We start from the raw sequence: 21,550 nt of genomic DNA, 5'->3' as shown, positions 1-21,550 counted from the left end.
TCATGGTGTCTATGTGTGACTAGACACATCAATGTCTTTGTGTATATGAATGCAGAACCCCTTCAGTCTACATCTGCATTGCCCCAAAGGCGATAGATAGCCTTTTGTGACAACCAAAGCGCAGCTACAGGGTGTCCACCGTTTGCTGGTGTTTGGTAATGTTACAGCTGCTGTATTGCTTCGGAAAGTCACCAACCCTCTCATCCCCTGTACCCAATGTCTACTTACCCTGCCTATAGATTGCAAGCTCCTTGGGGCAGGGTCTCTTCTAAAATCATCCTTTTAATCCTGTCTGTGACTGTTACTTTGCCCATAATCATGCCCTGAAATATCTGTAAACTGAACATGTATAACCTTTGTTCATTTAATGCAACCATTTATTATTAGAACGCTGGCTTTTTCTGTCAGTGTCTTGTGCAACAAAATAATTGTATTTAATTGTAGTTGTTCTCAAACTGACTGTAAAGTATGGTGCTGTCCCATTAAATGGAGGCCTGCATTTACAGTACTTAAAAAATAAAGGATGGTGAATGAGAGTAATGGCATGCTTAAAGCTTAGCACCCTTTTGTGGATCTTGGCCCAAATATATGTCAATGTGTCACTGAATTTGTGTGGTTAAAGAGCATCCGGTTCTGGCAGCAGGGAGTCAGCACAGCAGCTATAAATATGAGGTCTCCATTAACCCCTCTGATGCCCCCTTTATCAGCAAATGTGTATAATGTGTGCATTCAAAATACTTGCCCTGTCTGACTCCCCTGCTTTACATTGTTTTGTGTTAATCAATGTGTATTTCATTTTGTACAGCACAGAGTACATGCTCTGTGGCACAATAATAATAAGCTAATGAAAGACTTGGTAAAGAAGGGGTTAATTGAACAGATGGGTTCAATAGCATGGGCTACGAGAGGTATTATGAAAGGGTTTATAGGGCTGTGGGAAGTGGATTAAAGCCGCAGTTCACGCTGATCGCCATTTATTTGTTTACTCTTCTTCTTGACCTTTCCAGCACCGTTTTTATTTATTTTTAAATCTTATGCTCCATTCTGGTGACGTGTTCAAAAATATTAAGTGCCTGGGAAGTTAAAATGGTGCTCTCCCCTGGGCCTAGTGCAGTCCAATGGTTACCGTGGTGACCTCAAAAGCTCAAGATTAGGAAAATTGTGGTTTGTAACACTAAAAAAAAATCATTATCCTTTTTCAAAGTGCTGAATTTGCTCAGGGGTCAATATACCATCATTAAATCCATTAAACTGAAGCCTTTTGGAGGTGATTGATGCTTTGAGGGGAGAGGGGAGGCGGAGGGACACAGTGAATGCAGAGAAGGGGTTAGTTAGTTAGTTAGTTAGTTAGTTAGTTAGTTAGTTAGTTAGTTAGTAGATGATATGGTAGTGTGGATAGGAGAGTATTCTGCCTCAGAGCAGGGCTAAGGTGGGGAGTTGGATCCCCTCCTGGGGGAGGTGGAGGGACACAGTGAATGCAGAGAAGGGGTTAATAAGTTAGTTAGTTAGTTAGTTAGTAGATGATATGGTAGTGTGGATAGGAGAGTATTCTGCCTCAGAGCAGGGCTGAGGTGGAGAGTTGGATCCTCTCCTGGAGGAGGTGGAGGGACACAGTGAATGCAGAGAAGGGGTTAGTAAGTTAGTTAGCTAGTTAGTTAGTAGATGATATGGTAGTGTGGCTGGGATAGTATTCTGCCTCAGAGCAGGGCTGAGGTGGGGAGTTGGATCCTCTCCTGGGAGAGGTGGAGGGACACAGTGAATGCAGAGAAGGAGTTAGTTAGTTAGTTAGTAGATGATATGGTAGTGTGGCTGGGATAGTATTCTGCCTCAGAGCAGGGCTGAGGTGCGGAGTTGGATCCTCTCCTGGGGGAGGTGGAGTGACACAGTGAATGCAGAGAAGTGGTTAGTTAGTTAGTTAGTTAGTAGATGATATGGTAGTGTGGCTGGGATAGTATTCTGCCTCAGAGCAGGGCTGAGGTGGGGAGTTGGATCCTCTCCTGGGGGAGCTGGAGGGACACATTGAATGCAGAGAAGGGGTTAGTTAGTTAGTTGGTTAGTTAGTTAGTAGATGATATGGTAGTGTGGCTGGGAGAGTATTCTGCCTCAGAGCAGGGCTGAGGTGGGGAGTTGGATCCTCTCCTGGGGGAGGGGTACAGAAAGCCTTTCATGCTCATTGCAAGCAGTTCTGTGTGCAGGCGGTGAACTCTCCCCCTCCCTTTGCTACACATGGTCCTGTGAGAGAGGAGGGGGCATTTGCTCTGGCTTTGCGGAAATTACTACACTGTAGTAAGGCGCATGAATTAATTTCTGTTTAACCTTCGAACTGTGTATTCCTTAAACCTGTGCACAACTTGCTCAATTCGTCACAACCCCTCCCAACCTTAATTATTGCCGCCCCCCACCGTAGTAAAAGTGCACAATGCCTTTTATAGAGGGAGGAGAGGGGTGGTGCTGGCGGAGGGATCTGTTCACTGCGGTAAATCCTGTAGAATAAAGATGGGGAGGGGGGGTTTATGTGGCGGAATGACACTCCCCGGGGGGATAACATGCTTGCTCCCTATGAGGGGGAAACGCTTTGATACCTCGCGGGACAGCTAAATGTGCGCCACAAAGCTGCAGGACATGAAAGAGGGAGGCAGCACTTGCAATAAAATTCATGCACTACCAAAAAACCGCTCCTTCCTTTGTCTTATTCCTGGGACTGCTGCTGCATTGGGCTGTGGGGCTCTGTCACTGAGCGCACACGGCCACCCTCTTGTCACTAGTGTCAGGGCTGATCAGACAGTTAGTTCATGTGCAAGAGGAGGGGCGATGCCTTCAATGCTATTTCCTTGGGGTGGATGAGCTGCTGCCTACTAGTGAGTCTGCAGAGTGAGCTAGCCTGGATTGCCTCTCTCTCTCCCTCCTCTCTCAGTAAGCTCCCCCTGGCCCCCTCTTCTTCATTCCTCCCCCTTCCGAGTCTCCAGATGATGCCTCCTCCTTGTGCAACATACAGCCCCTAAACCCACCACCTCTGCAGAGGCAGGAGAGACGGAACCAGGGCGCATTGTCATAACAATGTATCTCATTTATTAAGGGGTCTCGGACTTGAACCCTGAAGGCTTTCCCATTTTTTTTGGATTACCCCCCCCCCCCCTCATTTCCAAATGGCTTTACCAGTTCCCGGACAGCAGATACATCGATTACATTAGGAATAAGACCTTTTTTTTATTATTATTAAAGTCAGGAAAAAAAGGTTTTTGTTTTATTTTTAAAAAAATGGAGAACGAGATTTTTGCTCCACTCCTGGAGAATTTCATGTCCAGCCCTCTGGTGATCTGGGTAAGCATGTCTGCTTTTTTTTTTTTTTATTTCTCTCCTCTACAGATCCATGATAATGTCAGGACCATGCAACCTACCGACTGGTGAGATCCTTATACAGTAACATTGCTTCTCTTCTCTCCAGATCAACACTTTTGAAACCTTGGCCAGAGGAAATGGAACCCATCTTGACGAATATCTGGCTTTAGTGGATGGTGTATTCCTGAATGAGGTCATGTTTCAGATGTAAGTGAAAAATCAGATGCTTTTTTTTGTGTGTGTTACTGCCAGCTTCCTCTTACATCTCAAGTTTACTGACTGACCATCTGGCTGGCTGGCTACCAGGGACGGGGTCAACCAGTCCTGGATTAGCAGATCTCATTCTCTGTAGAGAGTTGATTTGATCTGTAGAGTTTCCTGCAGATTGTATTGGGATGAGAAATGTATAAATTGGGACTGGATGAGCCTTGTGTTAGAGACAGCTTAATCAAACTGAGATGTTGCAGACTCTTGAAGTGTGTGAATCCATGGCTCATTCAGATCTGACAGTGCCTGTAATGCTGTGACATCCATGTGGTGTGGCTGAGGACCAGTCATGGGTTAAATAAGCCCTCTGGTGTAGATCCTCTTTCCATGTGACAAACCCATATGTCTTTGCAGTTTAGTTGTGTATCTGGATTTAGCAAGGTTGTATCCCAGTTCTTCAAAATGCTGCTATTTCTCATTGTTTCCTGTGAGGAAAAACAATGCAAGACTTGAGCAAAAATCTGTATCTATGAAAGAATCAGACCATGTGCTGAGCAAGATAGGCTGCAGTGAAAAGATAAGGGAGTACTCTACATCCAGGGCACCCATGTCATCAGAATCAGCCACAAGTGGAAAGCTCTAGGGCAGGGGTGGGCAACCTACTTTTCAATGTAGCCACAGGTGTGGCGAATTAGAAGTGAAAATAGCCACACCAGGTAAAAATGGAGGTATTATGTTGCGCATGTGAAAACAAGTTTATAAATTACCAGGCCCGTTCTATAGTGTGTGCGCGCGTGCCTGTGCGAACGCGCGTGCACGTGACACATGCTTTTTGTGTGTATGCTGTGAGCGAGTGAGATACTGTGTGTGTGTGTGTGTGTGTGTATTATAAATACGTTTGAAATAAATAAATTAATTCTTTAATAAATTATTTATTAACATTGTACATGCGTACATACACACACATACACACACATTTCAGCGGCGGTAGCAGCGCGAAATCTTTCTTTTCCTCATCTTCCCCCGTCGGCGGGTTACACGCTCACTGCCGTGCGCACGCGCGGCACCATTATAGAAAGGCTGACTAACCTCAGCCAACTATAACTACCGTGCGCGCGCACGGCGCTGCAAGCGCACGCACTATAGAACGGCCCTCAGACCGCAAACTCCCTCATCCTCTCACCCCCCATCATCCTGCTCACACCACCACTACCATCATCATCATCTCCTCACCCCAATCATCATCATCTCATTTAATCCCCCCTCATCTCCCCCAGCACCCTTGTCCTCTCCCAGCACCCCTTGTCCTTCCCCCAGCACCCTTGTCCTCCCCCCAGCCCCTTTCAGCAGTCCCCCTCATCATCATCAGTCCCCCTCCCCCATTCCTACCAGATCGCGGCACAGAGGCGATGGAGGGACGGGGGGGGGGGGAGCGCAGCAGCACGTCACCTTCAGCTGGAGCCGGCTCGGAGGGGAGCGCGGGGGTGAGGGAGGGGAGTGCGTCACACCGCTGGAGCGCGCTCCTTCCCTACCAGGGGAGAAGGGGGCGGGGGCGCACAAGAAGTCCCGGCGGCCCTGTTCGCCACAGTTTCAGTGCCAATGGCCACAAGTGGCGAATGGCGACAGGGTTGCCCACCCTGGCTCTAGGGGTTTCTGGTGTTGCAACTCTATGGATCCTGGCTGTCTTTTTGCTGTTTTAAACCTTCCTAGAGCATCATAAAGAATCGTTTTTATATATATCTGTCTGTAACAGAGTGTAACATAGCCTGCTTTCAGATTCATATTAATACTTATTATTTATTAGAGAGCCTGATGTTTAGCTGCAAATGTGAACAGCTTCTGTCGGAATGGGGTGAGATTTCCTTTTCCTAGGGTTACAGCACTCTAATTCTTCTCTCACAATTGGAAGGACATGTTGGCCTGTGTTGCCTCTGGCTGTAGTAGAAATATGTGAGTTTAACCAACAGATGTGATATTTTGCATTGAAGGAGACAACAGTGCTATTGCTAGTCTCTTTTGGGGTTGTCTGGTTGTATTGAAAGATTTGGATAATTATTTCATTTTTCTGACTTGTGCTTTGTAATCGTGTAACTAGCCATTATTATTTCTTCAAAAGTTTAAAAGAATATTATTCCCCCCCCCCCCCCCCCCCTCATAATTTAGATAAAGTGCTACACATACACCATGATTAGCATTGGTTTTGCAGACCCATGTGTGATTAGCTCTGTCAGTGCAGGAAGAGTCTGTAGAGGAATGCTGACCAATGTATGGCTGAACCCTCAGGGCTGACACTTCAAAGTGTTTTGTGGTATCTGGCCTTACAATGAAAGATGAAACATGATATATGTACATGCTGGTCTGTTCACACTCCTTTAAACACTGTATGCCACACATGAATTAAATAAAATGCTCTGAAATGTAATCAGGTTATGCTGCTGTGAAAGAGGGCAAGAATAATAGTGAGCCCTGAAGCAAACATGCAAGATTGTGAGTATATTGTGTTTTTATACACTGGAGCACTCTGGCGTTAGGTTGCTTTTCAGTGACATCCTTTCAGGGATTCTGTGTTCTGAAACTTTCTATGGTGATGTACACAGTATATTGTATGCATGCGTTTTGCTACCTCTTTGCTTTTGGTATACAGCAGACATGAGGCAGTACTGGCTGCATCTAAGTGAGACACACCTTTTCATGGTGCCCTGTGTTTGCTGTTAGTTTATTATGCACATGTGGCAACAGGGCCAACCTGGGGATAACACTATAATCTGGATTACATATACATTTGGAGCAGAGCAGGTTTGCTAATGCACATGCCAGAACCAACGACCTAAACATTAGATTGTTTTTTTTTTTTTACCTTTTTTAGGTCTAAAAATCTCCAGGTGTGTTATGTAATATGTTACGTTGCTTGGTTTCTGTTTTGTACAACTATTCTGCTGTCCGTATTTGAATTGTGAATATATAGCCGTAATCTGACAGTTATTTACTTGTTCTGTTCCCCTAATAATTAGACAATGTGCATGTTCAGTTAGTAAAATGTATAATTAAGGTCAGTTATGTGATAACATACAGAACCGCTGTGATATGTAATCTCATTTATTAGAGAATAAGTGATGAGGTGTCTGAATCCCATCCCATTGTCAGCATTGGATATTGACGAAAGTCACTTTCTCTTGAGATTTATGCACCAACATTAGATTGTAAACTCTCTTTAGCGGAGACTTTATGCGCTTTAAAAAATTGAATGCATACCCTGTGTGCACTAAGGGGAAGATTCACTAAACTCCAATAGGCTTACCCCGTATCTGAATCTAGTGAATCCCAGCCTTTGTGAGAAACACAATTATCGTTGCTTGTCTGAATTCCTAAATGTGAGAAGAGCAACATACAATTTGCTACTTTGTGTTTTAAGCCCCTCTGAGACTGATGGTTTCAAACTAACAGGCGTGTCAAAGTTTATAGAACAAACATTGATCACAATGGACATGCCACTTGCTTGTCACATTTAAGGTAACGCTGCTTCTGTCCTGTCTGGAATCTGTGTATTGTTGGTTTGTTCTATGGGAGAGAAGAATGGTACAACCTGCTTATCTAGGCAATTACTGGAGGTTCCTGGGGGTTTCCAAGGCCCAGAGCAGTATTGGTTACTCTACAGTTTATCTCGGTGTATGTGGACAATTGGCAAGTAGTACTTTATATAATATTGATCTGCTTGCAAACCTTTCCTGTGGTTACCCCCAAATAACCCAATAAATCAAACTATGCTGGGGTTATAGTAAAATTAAAAAAAAAAAACTTTAAATGAAGACTTTAACTATTATGAAGTGTGTGTGTGTGTGTGTGTGTGTGTGTGTGTGTGTGTGTGTGTGTGTTCATGTGTTCATTTTCCAGCCCTTCTCGATCCATTTCTGGATGAAGGCATCCCCAATGATCTTCCAGGTACTGCGGTTGAAAGCATCTCTTCTCCACATTGCTCTTCTGATTTCATCCTCCTATTTTCCCTTTCGTTGTCGTCCTAGTCATTTAATTTCCCTTGAAATCCAGTTGAGTACCTTCTTTACCCAACAATGGTAATTTCTTCTTGTAACAGGTCTGGCCCACTGCCATTTTAATTTCTTCACCCTTGTGACGATGTCATTGACTTATTTTGTTTGGTTTCGAACCCATTCATTCTTTTTCCCGTCTCTTCGTTTAATGCCCTCGGCAACCACACTTTTCAGAAAGTAGTCTCATGACAAAGACATTGTATTTCAGTTTCTGCAGTTATCTGGATGCAATAAAGATTCCATCACCATACATAACATTGCATCACCCTTTTAGTGGGAAGATTATTGAAATGTAGGGTGTTCTATACTTGTGATAGTAGTTAATAGTAATAACTTTAATATAGCGCTTTTCTCCTAATGGTACTCACAATTACAGTTTAGTGTGCGGTATGCAGCACATGGGAATTTTTACAGACACAGTCCTGCCCAGATAAGTTTACAATCTGAATTTGGTGCCTGAGGCACCGGGAGATAAAGTGACTTGCTCACACCGGGAATTGAACCAGGTTCCCCTGATTCACACTCCATATCATTGTTTACCGTCAGTGTCTTTACTCACTGACTCATTCCTTCTCCCTGGGTAGTTTATGCATTTATGTCCATATGGTATGATTTATGTTGATCAAACATCTAGAATGATTAAAGTGGCAATCCTGCTTTCCTTATTTTTTCTTTAAGAAAAAAAAAAGGATTAAATCAAGGGGTCCCCGTAGCTGAACTGTGTTTAATTTCAGCTCCAGGGATCCCCTGCTTCCTGAGATTCGGCACACCCTACGGAGCAAGTACAGCAGCTCCAGCTGGTCTGTGTGTGGGGAACATAATGGCGGCTTAAATGTCCCACGTCACGCAGGCCAATATGAAGCCGGGACATCGTCTTTTACGGCTTCCAATTGGCCCGCGTGACCATGGTCTTTAAACCTCTGGAGCTGTTACTGACGCCACTTACGGAGGTAAGTGTCTGTGCTCCTTTTAATTTGCGTCTTTACCAGCATAAAGTGTCGCCTGACACTTTACTGAAAAAAGACACAACGTGTTACAATTGTTAAAGGAGACAATAGAGGGGGTGACCGAAGAAATTATTGGTTCAAAGATTGATTGTAACTGATAAAGCCAGTAAGCTTGTTTCACCACTTGGGATGAATGAACATAATAATTTGGGATTTTTTTGGCAATTCAAAGATTTGAATATCTGGCTATATATTTTCAATTTGTGGAAAGGAAAGGGGAGCGCAACTCGTTCAATGATGAATATGTGGAATAAGAAAATGATACAATAGTGCAACACAGTCTCTGTAGAAAACACTTCAAAATCAGTCGATCTCTATAGATTCAGAACTCACATTCTTTCATAAGTATACGAGCATGTGACCCAAACTGATGTGGGTAGTATGGAAATTCGTGCAGGTTCTCTTTCTCTTTATCTATCAGGGTTCCTGGGGATACTTTGATTCTCTCAGATTGCCAAGGTATCAGCCATATATATGGGAGAATGGAAAGCCAGACATAGTGTGTACCGTACAAAAATTGAACACTTTAAGTACTAAAAAAAAAACCCAAAGGGTGTATGCTTATATCAATAAAACATGTACCAGGCACATAGGAAAAGCGAAATCTGTGTCCCAATTATCACCCCCTCTGCTCGATTCACTGCTCGATCATCCCGTCAAGTCACTTCCGGTTTACCGGCATCTCACTTCCGGAGTCTCCTGACGAAGCGACGATAGCGAAACGCGTAGAGTTGGAAGCGCCACTCACCTTCACTCGATCTGCACCCAAGAATCCCTTATTCGTTGAATTACAGTCGCGCCGTGATACCGGAAGTCAGATGCCGGTAAACCGGAAGTGACTCGACGGGAGAATCGAGCAGTGAATCGAGCAGAGGGGGTGAGAATTGGGACACAGATTTCGCTTTTCCTATGTTCCTGGTACATGTTTTATTGATATAAGCATTCACCCTTTGGGGTTTTTTTTTTTTAGTAATTATAAAGTGTTCAATTTTTGTACGGTACACACTATGTCTGGCTTTCCATTCTCCCATATATATGGCTGATACCTTGGCAATCTGAGAGAATCAAAGTATCCCCAGGAACCCTGGGAGATAAAGAGAAAGAGAACCTGCACGAATTTCCATACTACCGACATCAGTTTGGGTCACATGCTCGTATACTTATGAAAGAATGTGAGTTCTGAATCTATAGAGATCGACTGATTTTGAAGTGTTTTCTACAGAGACTGTGTTGCACTATTGTATCATTTTCTTATTCCACATATTCATCATTGAACGAGTTGCGCTCCCCTTTCCTTTCCACAAGTTCCAGCTAGAGGGATTCATGTGGACCATCCTTCTAAGGGTTTTGAGCAGCCTTCATTTACATTTATTATCACAATTTGCACTTTTGGCTATTTATTTGCACATTATTGTTTTATTTTTCATGGTCTAAGTCACTATATACTTGTCACTATATATATATATATATCTCCTTTGAGCGCTGTTAGAGATTTTCTCACTATATATTTTCAATGTCATCATCTCTATTCCCTGGACTGCACTATTTTAAGTGGCTCTCTATACTAAATGTGTCCCTTGCAATTCAAAATGCTCTGAAATATGAGGATTGGATCCTAAGTGATGACTAAATAATAGTAATGTTAATAAATGTCTTTTGATATTCGTTACTAAGGAAATAATTTACTAAATAGATGATACCATGTGAATGTTTTTCTATCAATTATGTAAAATGTATGTATTTCCCGAGCTGCTATATTGTAAATTTACCTGAGATAAATTCAATGTTTATAGATATTTGTAATTGCATATTATACATTTGTTTTTATTTGTTGATGGGGTAATTCATCCCTCCGCGCATAATAAGTCTGATTTAGTGCCATGAATTTGTAATATAGCTTTATATCTAAAATATCAACTAGATACTGCAGTATATTAATCTCATTAATAGATAAGTTTATTTGTGTGATCACTTTTTTTGCTGTAAGTATAAATACATTAACGTGATATATCGTGATGAAGCGATAGTAATCGTGAAACGCGTAGGGTTCAAGGGTCACCTTTCCCACCCAACTGCAATTCCTCTGTACATGAGTGTATACCACCTTTCTGGATCTCATGCTCTGCGGATTTTCGGTGTGCCGGAACCGGCTTCCCCACCATTCGTTCTCGCGAGATTATGGATGAAGAAGCAGCGAGTCAGTGAGACGTTGGCAGGACGGGAGAAAGATACAGGAATCTCTTCGCCAGCAGGTCTGGGACACGGTCTGACATCTAGGACTTCAGCTGTTACAGCCTTTAAGGGAGTTCCAACTGTTTGGAACAGATTTTTATCTTAAGGCGCATGTCCTACCTACATCCTGTAAGTAGGATTCCAATTTTTGTTGCCAAGTTTGCGAATCTGACCACCATCTGAAATGTATTTTTCCATGTGTTTTTGTTTTTAATTGTTTTAATGTACTTTTTTTTCACTCTCTTTCCATGTATATTTTCCAGTATTCATACCATCATTTATGCACAAGGATTATAGGATTTTTTGATATCGTACAGTACTATGCTATCTTTTCTATGTTTTTCTCATTCCATGTGCTGTGACCATCATCTTCACTATTCTCTATTGGAGTGGCCAGAATTAACATATCTGGGACGTAACATGATTGTATTGGCAACTTTTTTGTTTCAAACTCACAAGTGGACTGTTATATTTTATTCACTAGGCACCGCTACAGTTACATTTGTTACACATTAATACTAATAGGAAACAAAAGATAGGATCATTGCTTTAACCTTGTAACCTTTTTAACATTTTCAAGCATACAGTATGATGCAAATTATATTCATTTGTGAAAAAAATATCTAATTTAATGATGAGGTTAAGGGCAGCTAAGCTATGGCTGGTTAATGTGCCAACTTTTATTCCGGTTGACGGAGAGTTAGAACATTCTCTTAATATAGCTTTTTGTGTAATAAATAAGATGCAACATTTACTTTTTAGAGAAACAAATTTAATTTGGCGATCCCGGGCATAATGGGTTTTCTAAAAATGTTTCAACAAGGCTGCATCACCCATGGTCACAATGTAATTTGTGAGTGTCTGAAATCGGACGTATTTGCTACTTATATACATGTTTATCTATAGACTAAGCAAAAACAACAACTCATCTCTAATTTTGAGGATCGACCAAAAGACATTGGATGAAGATTGTAAAAACCATCCAAAGCATTTATTTACTGGGGGGGGGGGGGGGGGCGGGGGTCTTGATAAAAACTTCTCCAATTTTTATTAATTTATTTTTACAAACTACATTTACACTATGAAACGCGTCGCTGTCCGTAGTTCACTTTTGTTCTAGGAGGGACTGTCCCTGTGTAATTGTTTCAATGTCACTATAATGTAGAGAGGAGCAGTATAAAAGGCATAGTGTTGCTGATACAGTCCCCCAGGCAATGGGAAATAACACCACACAGGGGTGAGTGTGATAGTAAAATATTTGTGCATGGGATTTAATGATTTCTGGGGTTTTAGTTGATCTGCCGTATTGACAGAAACTTTTGGATGCGCAGCAAGAAAACAACGGCTTTGATGGCATTGTCTTACACTTGCCAGTTGCAGATTTAATAGTTACATAATTATTTTATTTTATTTTTTTTACAAAAAAAATCCTGCCATGTTTTTAGAAACAGTGTTAGACTGTGTCCTCGCGCCAAATCCAAACCAATGGAGGCCAAAGCACATATGCATAGTGCGCGGCGTGGCGACACCAAAAAGTTTGCCTTTTCCACGCGATGTCCCGGATAGATGCGAGGCTCAGCCAATGAGGGCAAATCATTCATGTGACATCACGGGCATGCCCTCGTCACACTCCCCCCCCCCCCCCCCCCCCCCCCATTGCGCAAACCTGGAAGCCACGGATCTCGGCAAGCACAGGCGCGTGTGACGTCATGCTCTGTCACCTGTACTATGTCCGAGGCCTTAGGAGAGTTTGGGAGGATTTTTTTAGGTTAGTCCCCATGTATTATATTTTATTACCTTGCATGTGTAGAGTTTTGGTGCAGATTATAGTTGTACAATGTATTTTCATGTTTGTTTTTTATTTTATTTTTAGTCTTAAAAGTTGCAAAACAAATTAGCAAACATGTATTTTTGGGAATCTGATATAAAATGAACATTGTTTTAAAGTGACCCATGTAAAGTCAAAAAATAAATAAACAAATTGGAGTACTCTGTTTTCACCCTAAAGTATCAGTCATTCAATTTTGTTTTGTTTGTTTGTTTGTTTTTGGCAGAGTGGGTACAGAATGAAGAGAAGGGGGTCAGGGGAGGGGAGAAGAGATTACAATACAACAATTGGATGTATCCATGAAAATCAGCAGTCAACCTGAGTGTACAGGGAATATTCATCCCCTCAGCCCATCGGCTTGTAGTGGGCACCCGAAATCTCCTGCGGGAGATGGGAACAACACCATATGGGTCACTTATTACAACCCATTCATTTTGCAGTCATTGCAAAATCTTAATTTGTGGGAAGTTGATCCAGGGATCCCAAATTTGTGGAAATTGTGGAATACAGTACTTTCATTCAAGAGGGCTGATCAATTTTCCATTAACATTACTTTGTTAATTCTATTAGTAAGCTAAATCATTATGAGGGCGTTAAGCTTTGTTTATGAGGCTGTGGTATCGGTTATTTTGCTAAATAAAACATGCGCTTTCCTTTTCTTCCCCTGTAATCTGTATGTAGTCTTTTTTGTGTGTGTGTGTGTGTGTGTGTGTGTGTGTGTGTGTGTGTGTGTGTGTGTGTGTGTGTGTGTGTGTGTGTGTGTGTGTGTGTGTGTGTGTGTGTGTGTGTGTGTGTGTGTGTGTGTGTGTGTAAGTAACGGTTGATCCGGACTCTCTCCTTTTTGTTGCTTTGTTTATGCAAATGACAATTCCATCATTAACCAGAGTCCTAATGGGGAAGAACAATAATTGCCTGATCCATTTAGAATTACACAGGTCTGATGAAAACGTACTCATTTTGCTCCAGAGGAAGGAAATCGGTGAAAACTGAACTCAAAGGTTGATTGAATCTTTCCAAGAAAGCCTATTACATTGATTAGTTCTATGTGGGGAATGCTGAGTCAGTTGGGAGTGTGGCCATGAACAAAGCATGCCAAAGATTGGTTATTCACGGAGCAATTGTAATAACAAGGATTTTTTCCAACAGGGTTGTATTTTCTTGCACAAGTTTCAGAACCATAATCGCACAAACACTGATTTTCTAATTTTCACTGTAATATATATGGCAGAGAAAATATATATGTATAGTTCTTTCTCTCTCTATATCTACATGCACAAATACATATATATTCAACTCTTCCTCTGTCTGATTTAGGCCGTGTTCTACAATGTGTGTGTGTGTAGAAGTTCTCAACTCTCTTTAAGTGCAGTCTTCTATTGACACACATGCGCGCGCGCGCGCACGAACACACACACACACACACACACACACACACACGTACGTACGTTTGCACAAGTATTTACCCCCTACCACTAATGTCACATTTTGTTGGGTTACAAATAATAGATGCAGTTTTTCCTGTCTGGGACATTTGGCTGCAGCCGTTTTGCCATGGCCAAATGGCGCTTCGCCATGACCCTCCGCCGACAACCACTTGACAAATAAGGTAATCCCCTACCCTAAGTCCTTACCCTAAAAAAAACCCTCCCTAAACTCTTACCCTAAAATCTCTTACCCTAACCTCTAAAATCCTTAAATTGATCCCCTATTCGCTTAAACCCTTAAATTACCCCCCTACAATAACCACTAATAAAAGTTACCTTCGACGTGGCCGGCGGCGGAGGTTCCAGTGGTGAATTGGCTGCGGTGGAGGCTTTGTCTGCGGCAAAGCGATGGTGCCTATTTTGTCACGGCGAAACAGCTGCGTCCAACTGGCCTATTCTGCAGTTATTAAAAAAAAAAACTTCCCCCCCCAAGCTACAAACCTGTAGTGGTTAAACTGAACACTGTTATATGAGGAGGTTAAATGTCAGCAAAGGAAATGTCCAAAATTATATTTACTGGTTGCATAAGTATTAGTGAGGTGCGCACCACCTGGAGCTGCAGGGCGGCAGACTCCTGAAGAGACTTTGACATTTGTTTCTGGCAGGTGACGGCCATGTCAGGTGAGCGGTTCAGCCAATGAGGGTGAATCGCTCGTAGCCTTGCCTCCTCTCACTGCCTCCTCTCCTTGATCAAGATGCTGCTTGGCGGCAGCGTGAGGGGGACGTCACCGGATCGCTCCATGGCATTTGGTATAATCGCAGCTTAAGTCAGTACTTGGTAGAAGCATCTTTTGCAGCAAGTCCTGCTATGAGTCCTTTTTTTTTGTTGGGTCTCTACGAGCTTTGCACAGTAGGATGGTGACATTTTTGCCCATTCTTCATGGGAAGATTGATCCAGTTCTGGTAAATATGATAGGGATCGTCGATGGACTGCAATCTTCAAGTCTCGCCATCAATTTTCGTTTGGGTTCAAGTTAGGATTTTGATCCACTCAAGAACATTAATTCTCTTATTTAACCACTTCAGCATGGTTTTGGCTTTGTGCTTTGGGCCATTACCCTGCTGAAATGTGAATTTCCTCCCCAGTTTCAGAGTCTTGGCTGACACAAACTGGTTTTCCCTCAAGGGTTCGCCTGTACTTTGCACCATCCATTCTCCCCTCAATCCTGAAAAGCTTTCCGGTCCCTGCTGAAGAAGCATCTCCATAACATGATGCTACCACCACCATGCTTGACAATTGGGATGGTGTTGGCTGGGTGAGGTGCAGTGTTGGGCTCATTTGACCCCAAAACCTTTTTTCCACGTCTGCAGTATCATCTATATGCTTTTTCGCAAACTCTATATGTGATTTAAGATGAGTCTTTTTGCATAATGACTTCTTTCTTGCCACCCATCAACACAGACCGGCTTTGTGAAGGTGAAGTTGTGAGGCGGTGCATCTGCTATGCGGGAGACTGTGTAGGGACTGGTTTATTGTTGTGTGAACACCCTGACTCCCATCTCAGACACAGATCTTTGCAGATATCTAATTTCATTGTTTGCTTCAGAGTAACATCTCGAACCAGTTTCCTGCTTGTCCGGTTGCTCAGTTTGGGAGGGCCACCTGATCTGTGTGGTATGATGCATCTTTCACTTCTTAATGATGGACTTCACTGTGCTGAGGGATAATCAGCACCTTTTGAAAATGTATTATACCCTTCTCCTACTCTGTTCCTCTGTACCCTGAGTTGAAGCAAGTCTTTATATACCTGTGGGCACATTTGCATGTTATTACCCAGAATCCCTTGCTGCAGTGGAAGCACTGTATATGCTAGGAGGTAAGGGTGAAAATCAGGGTTGCGGACCTGTCTGAGATGTGAATGTGCTCACAAGTGACATTTCCATTTGCTGTATGGAGGGTTTTTGGCAGTTTTTTTTACCCACCATAATCTATTTAAGGTGTGGTTGAAACCTATCACAGCTTTAAATTGCAAAGCCAGTATAACCAGACTCACACTGATAAGACCCAGAAGGTTGAAACTGCTTTCTGAGCTGGTTTACTGGCTATGCTAAAAAGATATGTAATGCAACAGGCATACGCTTAGAGGGGTCCATGTCAAAATGGATGTGCAAATGGTGACACTGTGTTCATTTGCATGTCATTACCCAGAATCCCTTGGCATGGAAGCACTGTATGCCAGGCTATAAGGATGAAAAGCAGGGATGCAGACCTGTCTGAGACATGTGAATGTGCTCACAAGTGAATTGCTGTGTAACTGACGGAAATGATCTACAAGTCAAACCACTTTGATTACACACAGGCTGAAACAATTTCAGTCATTTTGTGACCCAGGGCCAGCTTGCTAGCAGTGCTATCTGTGCCTCTGCACCAAGCCCTGTGGTTACAGAGACCCCACGCTCTTCTCCATAACAATAAGTGATTGCCGGGGGAGAGCGCAAGGCCTCTAACTGTCTTTACCTTGTCCAGTGGCATCTCCTGTAGCACCTGCACGTCACATGGCGTCGCTTTGCCATGGCAATGTGACGTCATGTTGCCATGACAACGTGATGCCACATGGCACCTCAACATCACGTGAGACTGTGACGTCATTACGCTGCATCGTCTGAGGAGATGCCGCACCAAAGGCCCCTGCACCGAGCCGCGCATAAGTTCCAGATGTCCCTGTTGTGACCTTTCAAACAATTAATTTGCACTTGAGCTGATTTTAGGGCTACAGTAGCAAAGGGGTTGAATACTTGCAACTGAAATTAATCTGTTTTTCTCTGTAAATTGTCTTTATATTCTATATGCATTTTCTAACTAAGGCCTTGACCCCGCTGCCTACTACAGCGTCCGCTGTGGCGGACGCTGCACGGACGAGAGCCCTCCCCTCAATGGCGCCGGGCCCGCTGCGAGGGGGGGCCGCAGCACTGGGTCGAGAGCTGCTCCTGCTCTCAATAGAATTGAGAGCAGGACTCGCGTCGAGCGATACGGCACGCCCCCCCGGCGGTTCAGCCAATGAGGGTGAACCTGCCGGGTGACGTCATGGCCGCGCCCCCGTCACTCCCCCGCCACGCTCCCCCCGGTCTCTCTTCCTGCAGTGAGCTGCAGACCAGGTAATCGGCTGCACGCGCCGCCAATCTCGCGGGCGCGCGTTGCAGCGGAGATACCGGGGCCTTAGCCTAACTTTGGAGTAGTTTTTGTAGATTCTATATATAAATTTTAATTTGAAAGCGTCGTGCAGTACGCTCAGGTGCCAACAAAATGAGCAAATTTGTAGGGGAGTGAATACGTGTGTGTGTGTGTGTGTGTGTGTGTGTGTGTGTGTGTGTGTGTGTGTATACCACTTGAATACGTGTATGTGTGTGTGTGTGTATCTATAACGTCATCTTCAGCCTTTGTTCGATCTGCTGCTGGATGAAGGCCTCCCTAGTGTTCCTCCAAGTACTGTGGTTGAAAGTCTCTGCAACACGTTCCTCCAACACATTTTCTAATTTCATTCTCCCATCTTACTTTTAATCATCGTCTTGGTCTTTTCCGATCCCTTGGAATCCAGTTGAGTACCATATTTGTCCAAAGATGGTAATTTATTCTTGCAATATGTCTGGCTCACTGCCATTTTAATTTCTTAACTCTGATGTCACAGGCTTTTTGTTTGCTTTTGAAACCCATTCATTCTTTTTGGTGTATATGCGTGCAACACTGAAAATGTTGTTGTTCTTGCCCAGGATAAACCGTGTGCCCAATGTTGCATCCAATAACTGCACAAAGATAGAATATGTGCTACTTGCATCACAATTCTCTGTTGATCACTTTTTTTAAATCATGTTAAGGCTATGGAACTTTGTCACTATGTTTAAATCCAGAAAATCCAATTTTAGTTTTGGGTAAGGATGTTGAACATCCTGCTAACCATAAATCTTATCTGTCTGACCTCTGAAACAAGACAGGAGCTATGCCAAGTATGTCAGGTATTTCCCCTGAAGGTAAAATAACGTTATCATAAATCACTGAAAGAAATCTGTGAGGACCAACATGGATTTTTTTTGTACAGTAGGTTGTTCCTGCAATGGGCATTTTATGGCCCTCTCTGTTCTGTGGGATTCATTCATTTCCTAAAAAGGCTCCCTGTTAAATACAGAGAAGCAGGGAATTGATTTGTATACCCTTCATGTAAAAGACACAGCGGTCCATTTATAAATCTCATCAATGTCTATAAAGATCAATTGATTCTTTTTATTTTGCTTTCACATGAATTTGGGGATAATCATGATCCAGTTGCATCCAAATGTGGGGGATTGTGAGCTCCGTGTTGTATTGATATGATAAATAGGTCAGTGTATGCTGATGAACATTGAGAGCAACATTGATTTAACTTCTCAGTTACATTGAAAAGCTTTATGTACTACTGTAAGAAATGAAGATCTTTCTTTCTTTCATGCAATTTTCTCACTGTACAGTTTGGCAAGATTGCAAATATAATGGCCTAATTATACATCATTAAAACCAGCTAAAAGTGTACGGACAGCGTATTTCGGACATTCATTTGCACAATGAAGAGAAGCTAGCAGTATTTAGAATATTGGCCTTGGAGAGGGGAATTCCATATTGAGTGTTTATGGGGCATTGCTAGAAGGACAGCAAGATGATTATGGTTCGGGTGTTCAGAAGAAAATTGCAATAGCCAGTACTCAAGAGGACTTGGTATAAATGGTCCTGGTGTGCCTGTGCAAGGAAGGCAGGGTAACGCCACAATCCCCTATATGAGTTTAACTTCTATAATGTTAATACTTTGTCTCTTGAGCATGATTTGCTCTTTTCTTTAAGGTTTTTTTTTGTGTGTGTGTGTGTGTGTGTGTATATGTATATGTATATCTTCTCTAACGGTACCTGTTTAACAGGTACACTATATGTTTTGGGGTCCTTTAGACCAGCTGTACCTATTAAACAGAGAGTTTGTTTGTGTTAGAAGGTGCATAGGTTGTGAGACTTTTTTTTTTTTTTTTAATAGAAATAGCTTGGAAATGCCTTCATCTGCCATGAGTAGAGGAACTACCTATGTGCAAAATGTATGTATGTATGATCAGATTTAAAAATACATATAGCTGCATTAAGTGAGGCAAAGACCTGGTAGGCAGGCCACATTTCCCTCCGTTCCCAGGCTAATTGGAATTTAGGAACGGCTTTCTTTCGTGGACTCTCTGTACGGTAGAGTGTAGAACTTGGAGTAATTGGCTTCTTTGTAAAAGATTCAATCACTCTTTAAGAATTATTTTAATGCTTATTTGCATTTTGTGTGAGATGCATGTTTTCATTTTCTTTTATCTGTTTGACTGTTGATAGCATCGTTTATGAAAATGGAACACACCAAAAACTAATTACCTATAGATTCAAGGACTAACAAACACTTCTTTAACCAAAGTACATTTAGGTTATGATTGTATACACCCCCTAAAGCATTAATATTTTAATATGCTTTTCTGATTTATTATTTCTTTCAAAGATTTCAATCAGCTACATCTAACTTCTGAAACCAGTCGCAGTCATTTGTTCACCTTTGTCCTTGGAATGTCTGTCCCTATAAAATGCCTGCTTGGCTTTCCCATAATATTCACCAAATAAGTTATGATGGGTAAAATAGTGACAAAAATGTACAGTGTACTGCAAATAAAAATACCACTTGTGAGCATATTCACATGTCCCAGAGAGGTCTGCAACCCTACCTTTCCCCATTATCTCCTAGCATACCGTGCTTATACTGCAGGGGATTGTGGGACATGCAAATGAGTCTAGCTGTCTGTGAGAAGACTTGCTGGCTATGCACTTCTTAAACCCAGGCTGTGATGAAAAAGCTGTGTAATACGGTAGGCAGATGATTAGAGGGGTCCATGTTGAAATGGACATGATGCAAAACGTGACACACTGTGCTAATTTGCCGGTCATTACCCAGAATCCCTTGCTGCATTGGAAGCATTCTATGCTAAGAGATAATGGGAAAGGCAGGTTTGCAGACCTGTTGGAGACATGCGAATGTGCTCACTAGTAGTATTGTTATTTTCCGTAACATTCAAAGATTCTGCTAATTACCTGGTCTATACTAGCCTTGTGAGCTTTGTCCCAAAGGGGTATCTGTAAGTTACCACGGTGATGTGAACTTTATCAAGGCCTTAAATGGGTTTTTTCTTCATTGTAAGCGTCATTCTGCAAAAAAGAAGTCCTTCATTTTGAGAACAATATACCAAATTCTCTTCCTACTTGTGCATATACTATGTCTTCATTTTATTTCTGGAAATATTAGCGAGTAGCTAAAGAGAAGAGTTGTGATGGAACATAAACCTTCATAAATAGTAAAACCTTCATCTCTGTTTTTCCCTTCTTATGTAAATATAAATTGCTTCCCAGCTGTTGCATTCAATGTGAGCTCTCTACTTTTTGTACTTTTATTTCACACGTGATTCAATCAGAAATGCTCACTGTAATTTATTCCTAGCTCAGAGGAAAACTAACATTGCCTCACACACACACACACAGACCCTTTATTGGCAACTTCCTAGTACAAGCTTCAAACAAATCTCAAAGCCTATGTTCAATAGTGTTACAGTTGTTTAAGTCAACGCTAGACTACAGTGCGTGATCTGTATGACATTTCAATTCATCAACTCATCCTGTCGTCATATCGCAATGTAATCACAAGCAGCAGCAGTTAGGTGCACGTGGTTGCCTATTAATGGATAGTCCAGGCCTGTTCGAGGGTTACCCTCAGATCTGTTTTTCAGGGCAACCCATTAAATATAATACATTTTTAATAAAAAAATGTCTGATCATTTAAAAAAAAAAAAAAAAGAGTTTTTTTTTCAAAAGTGTCAACTTTGGTAATTTCAAGTTATGGGGGCTATTTGAGTTTTTCAATAAAGCATGGAGGGAGCCGTGCCCACCAAGAAGAGATGCAATCAAATTAATGCACAAAAAGTCATTTTAATAACTGAGCACAGTTGTAAAACCTCCAACGTTTCGGTGCCAAGCACCTTCATCAGGGGTCTCTTCTTGGTGTGCACGTCTCCCTCCATGCTTTTATACATTGTTACTTTGACTAGGTTTTTGTGCATGTACTGTAACCCCCATACTGTTCTTTGTGCCTTACATGTTGTCCCCATATATTTGGGGCATCCCAAGTTGCATAGGTCCTTATTCCCTTGTGTTTAGCTTGACTAGTTTATCAATAAAAACATGAACCATATCACAACTGATGGACTGTATCCATACTTTAAACCTATGATATGCAACCATTTCTGATATGTATTGTTATCTAATCATCAAGATCGCAGCCCCTTGCTTTGCATTCCTTGACTATTGACTCATTCATTGTAAACTCATGACGTTTCCTTAGCATTGTTTGTCAACATAGTTTAAAAGTTTATGTTCATTTT

General features: G+C 42.2%; 1 protein-coding gene across 8 annotated transcripts in view; it reads left to right on the top strand.

Annotated features, from left to right (window-relative positions):
* The first annotated feature begins 2,601 nt into the window (after positions 1-2,601).
* Positions 2,602-21,550, top strand: part of CCDC88A (coiled-coil domain containing 88A) — a 185,390-nt gene continuing 166,441 nt past the window's right edge. For 4 of the 8 annotated variants that reach the window (XM_075595981.1, XM_075595983.1, XM_075595982.1 and 1 more), the window contains exons 1-2: positions 2,606-3,321; positions 3,446-3,546. In XM_075595981.1, the coding sequence (XP_075452096.1) occupies positions 3,259-3,321; positions 3,446-3,546 (164 nt within the window). In that variant the 5' untranslated portion in view covers positions 2,606-3,258. Of the gene's footprint in view, positions 3,322-3,445; positions 3,547-21,550 lie in introns of all 8 variants that reach the window. The other 4 variants (XM_075595977.1, XM_075595979.1, XM_075595978.1 and 1 more) reach the window with 2 other exon arrangements.

Source organism: Ascaphus truei, chromosome 4 (assembly GCF_040206685.1).
Source record: "Ascaphus truei isolate aAscTru1 chromosome 4, aAscTru1.hap1, whole genome shotgun sequence".
NCBI lineage: Eukaryota > Metazoa > Chordata > Amphibia > Anura > Ascaphidae > Ascaphus > Ascaphus truei.
The sequence above is the reverse complement of the archived record's forward strand: the minus strand, read 5'-3'. Positions and strand labels throughout refer to the sequence as shown.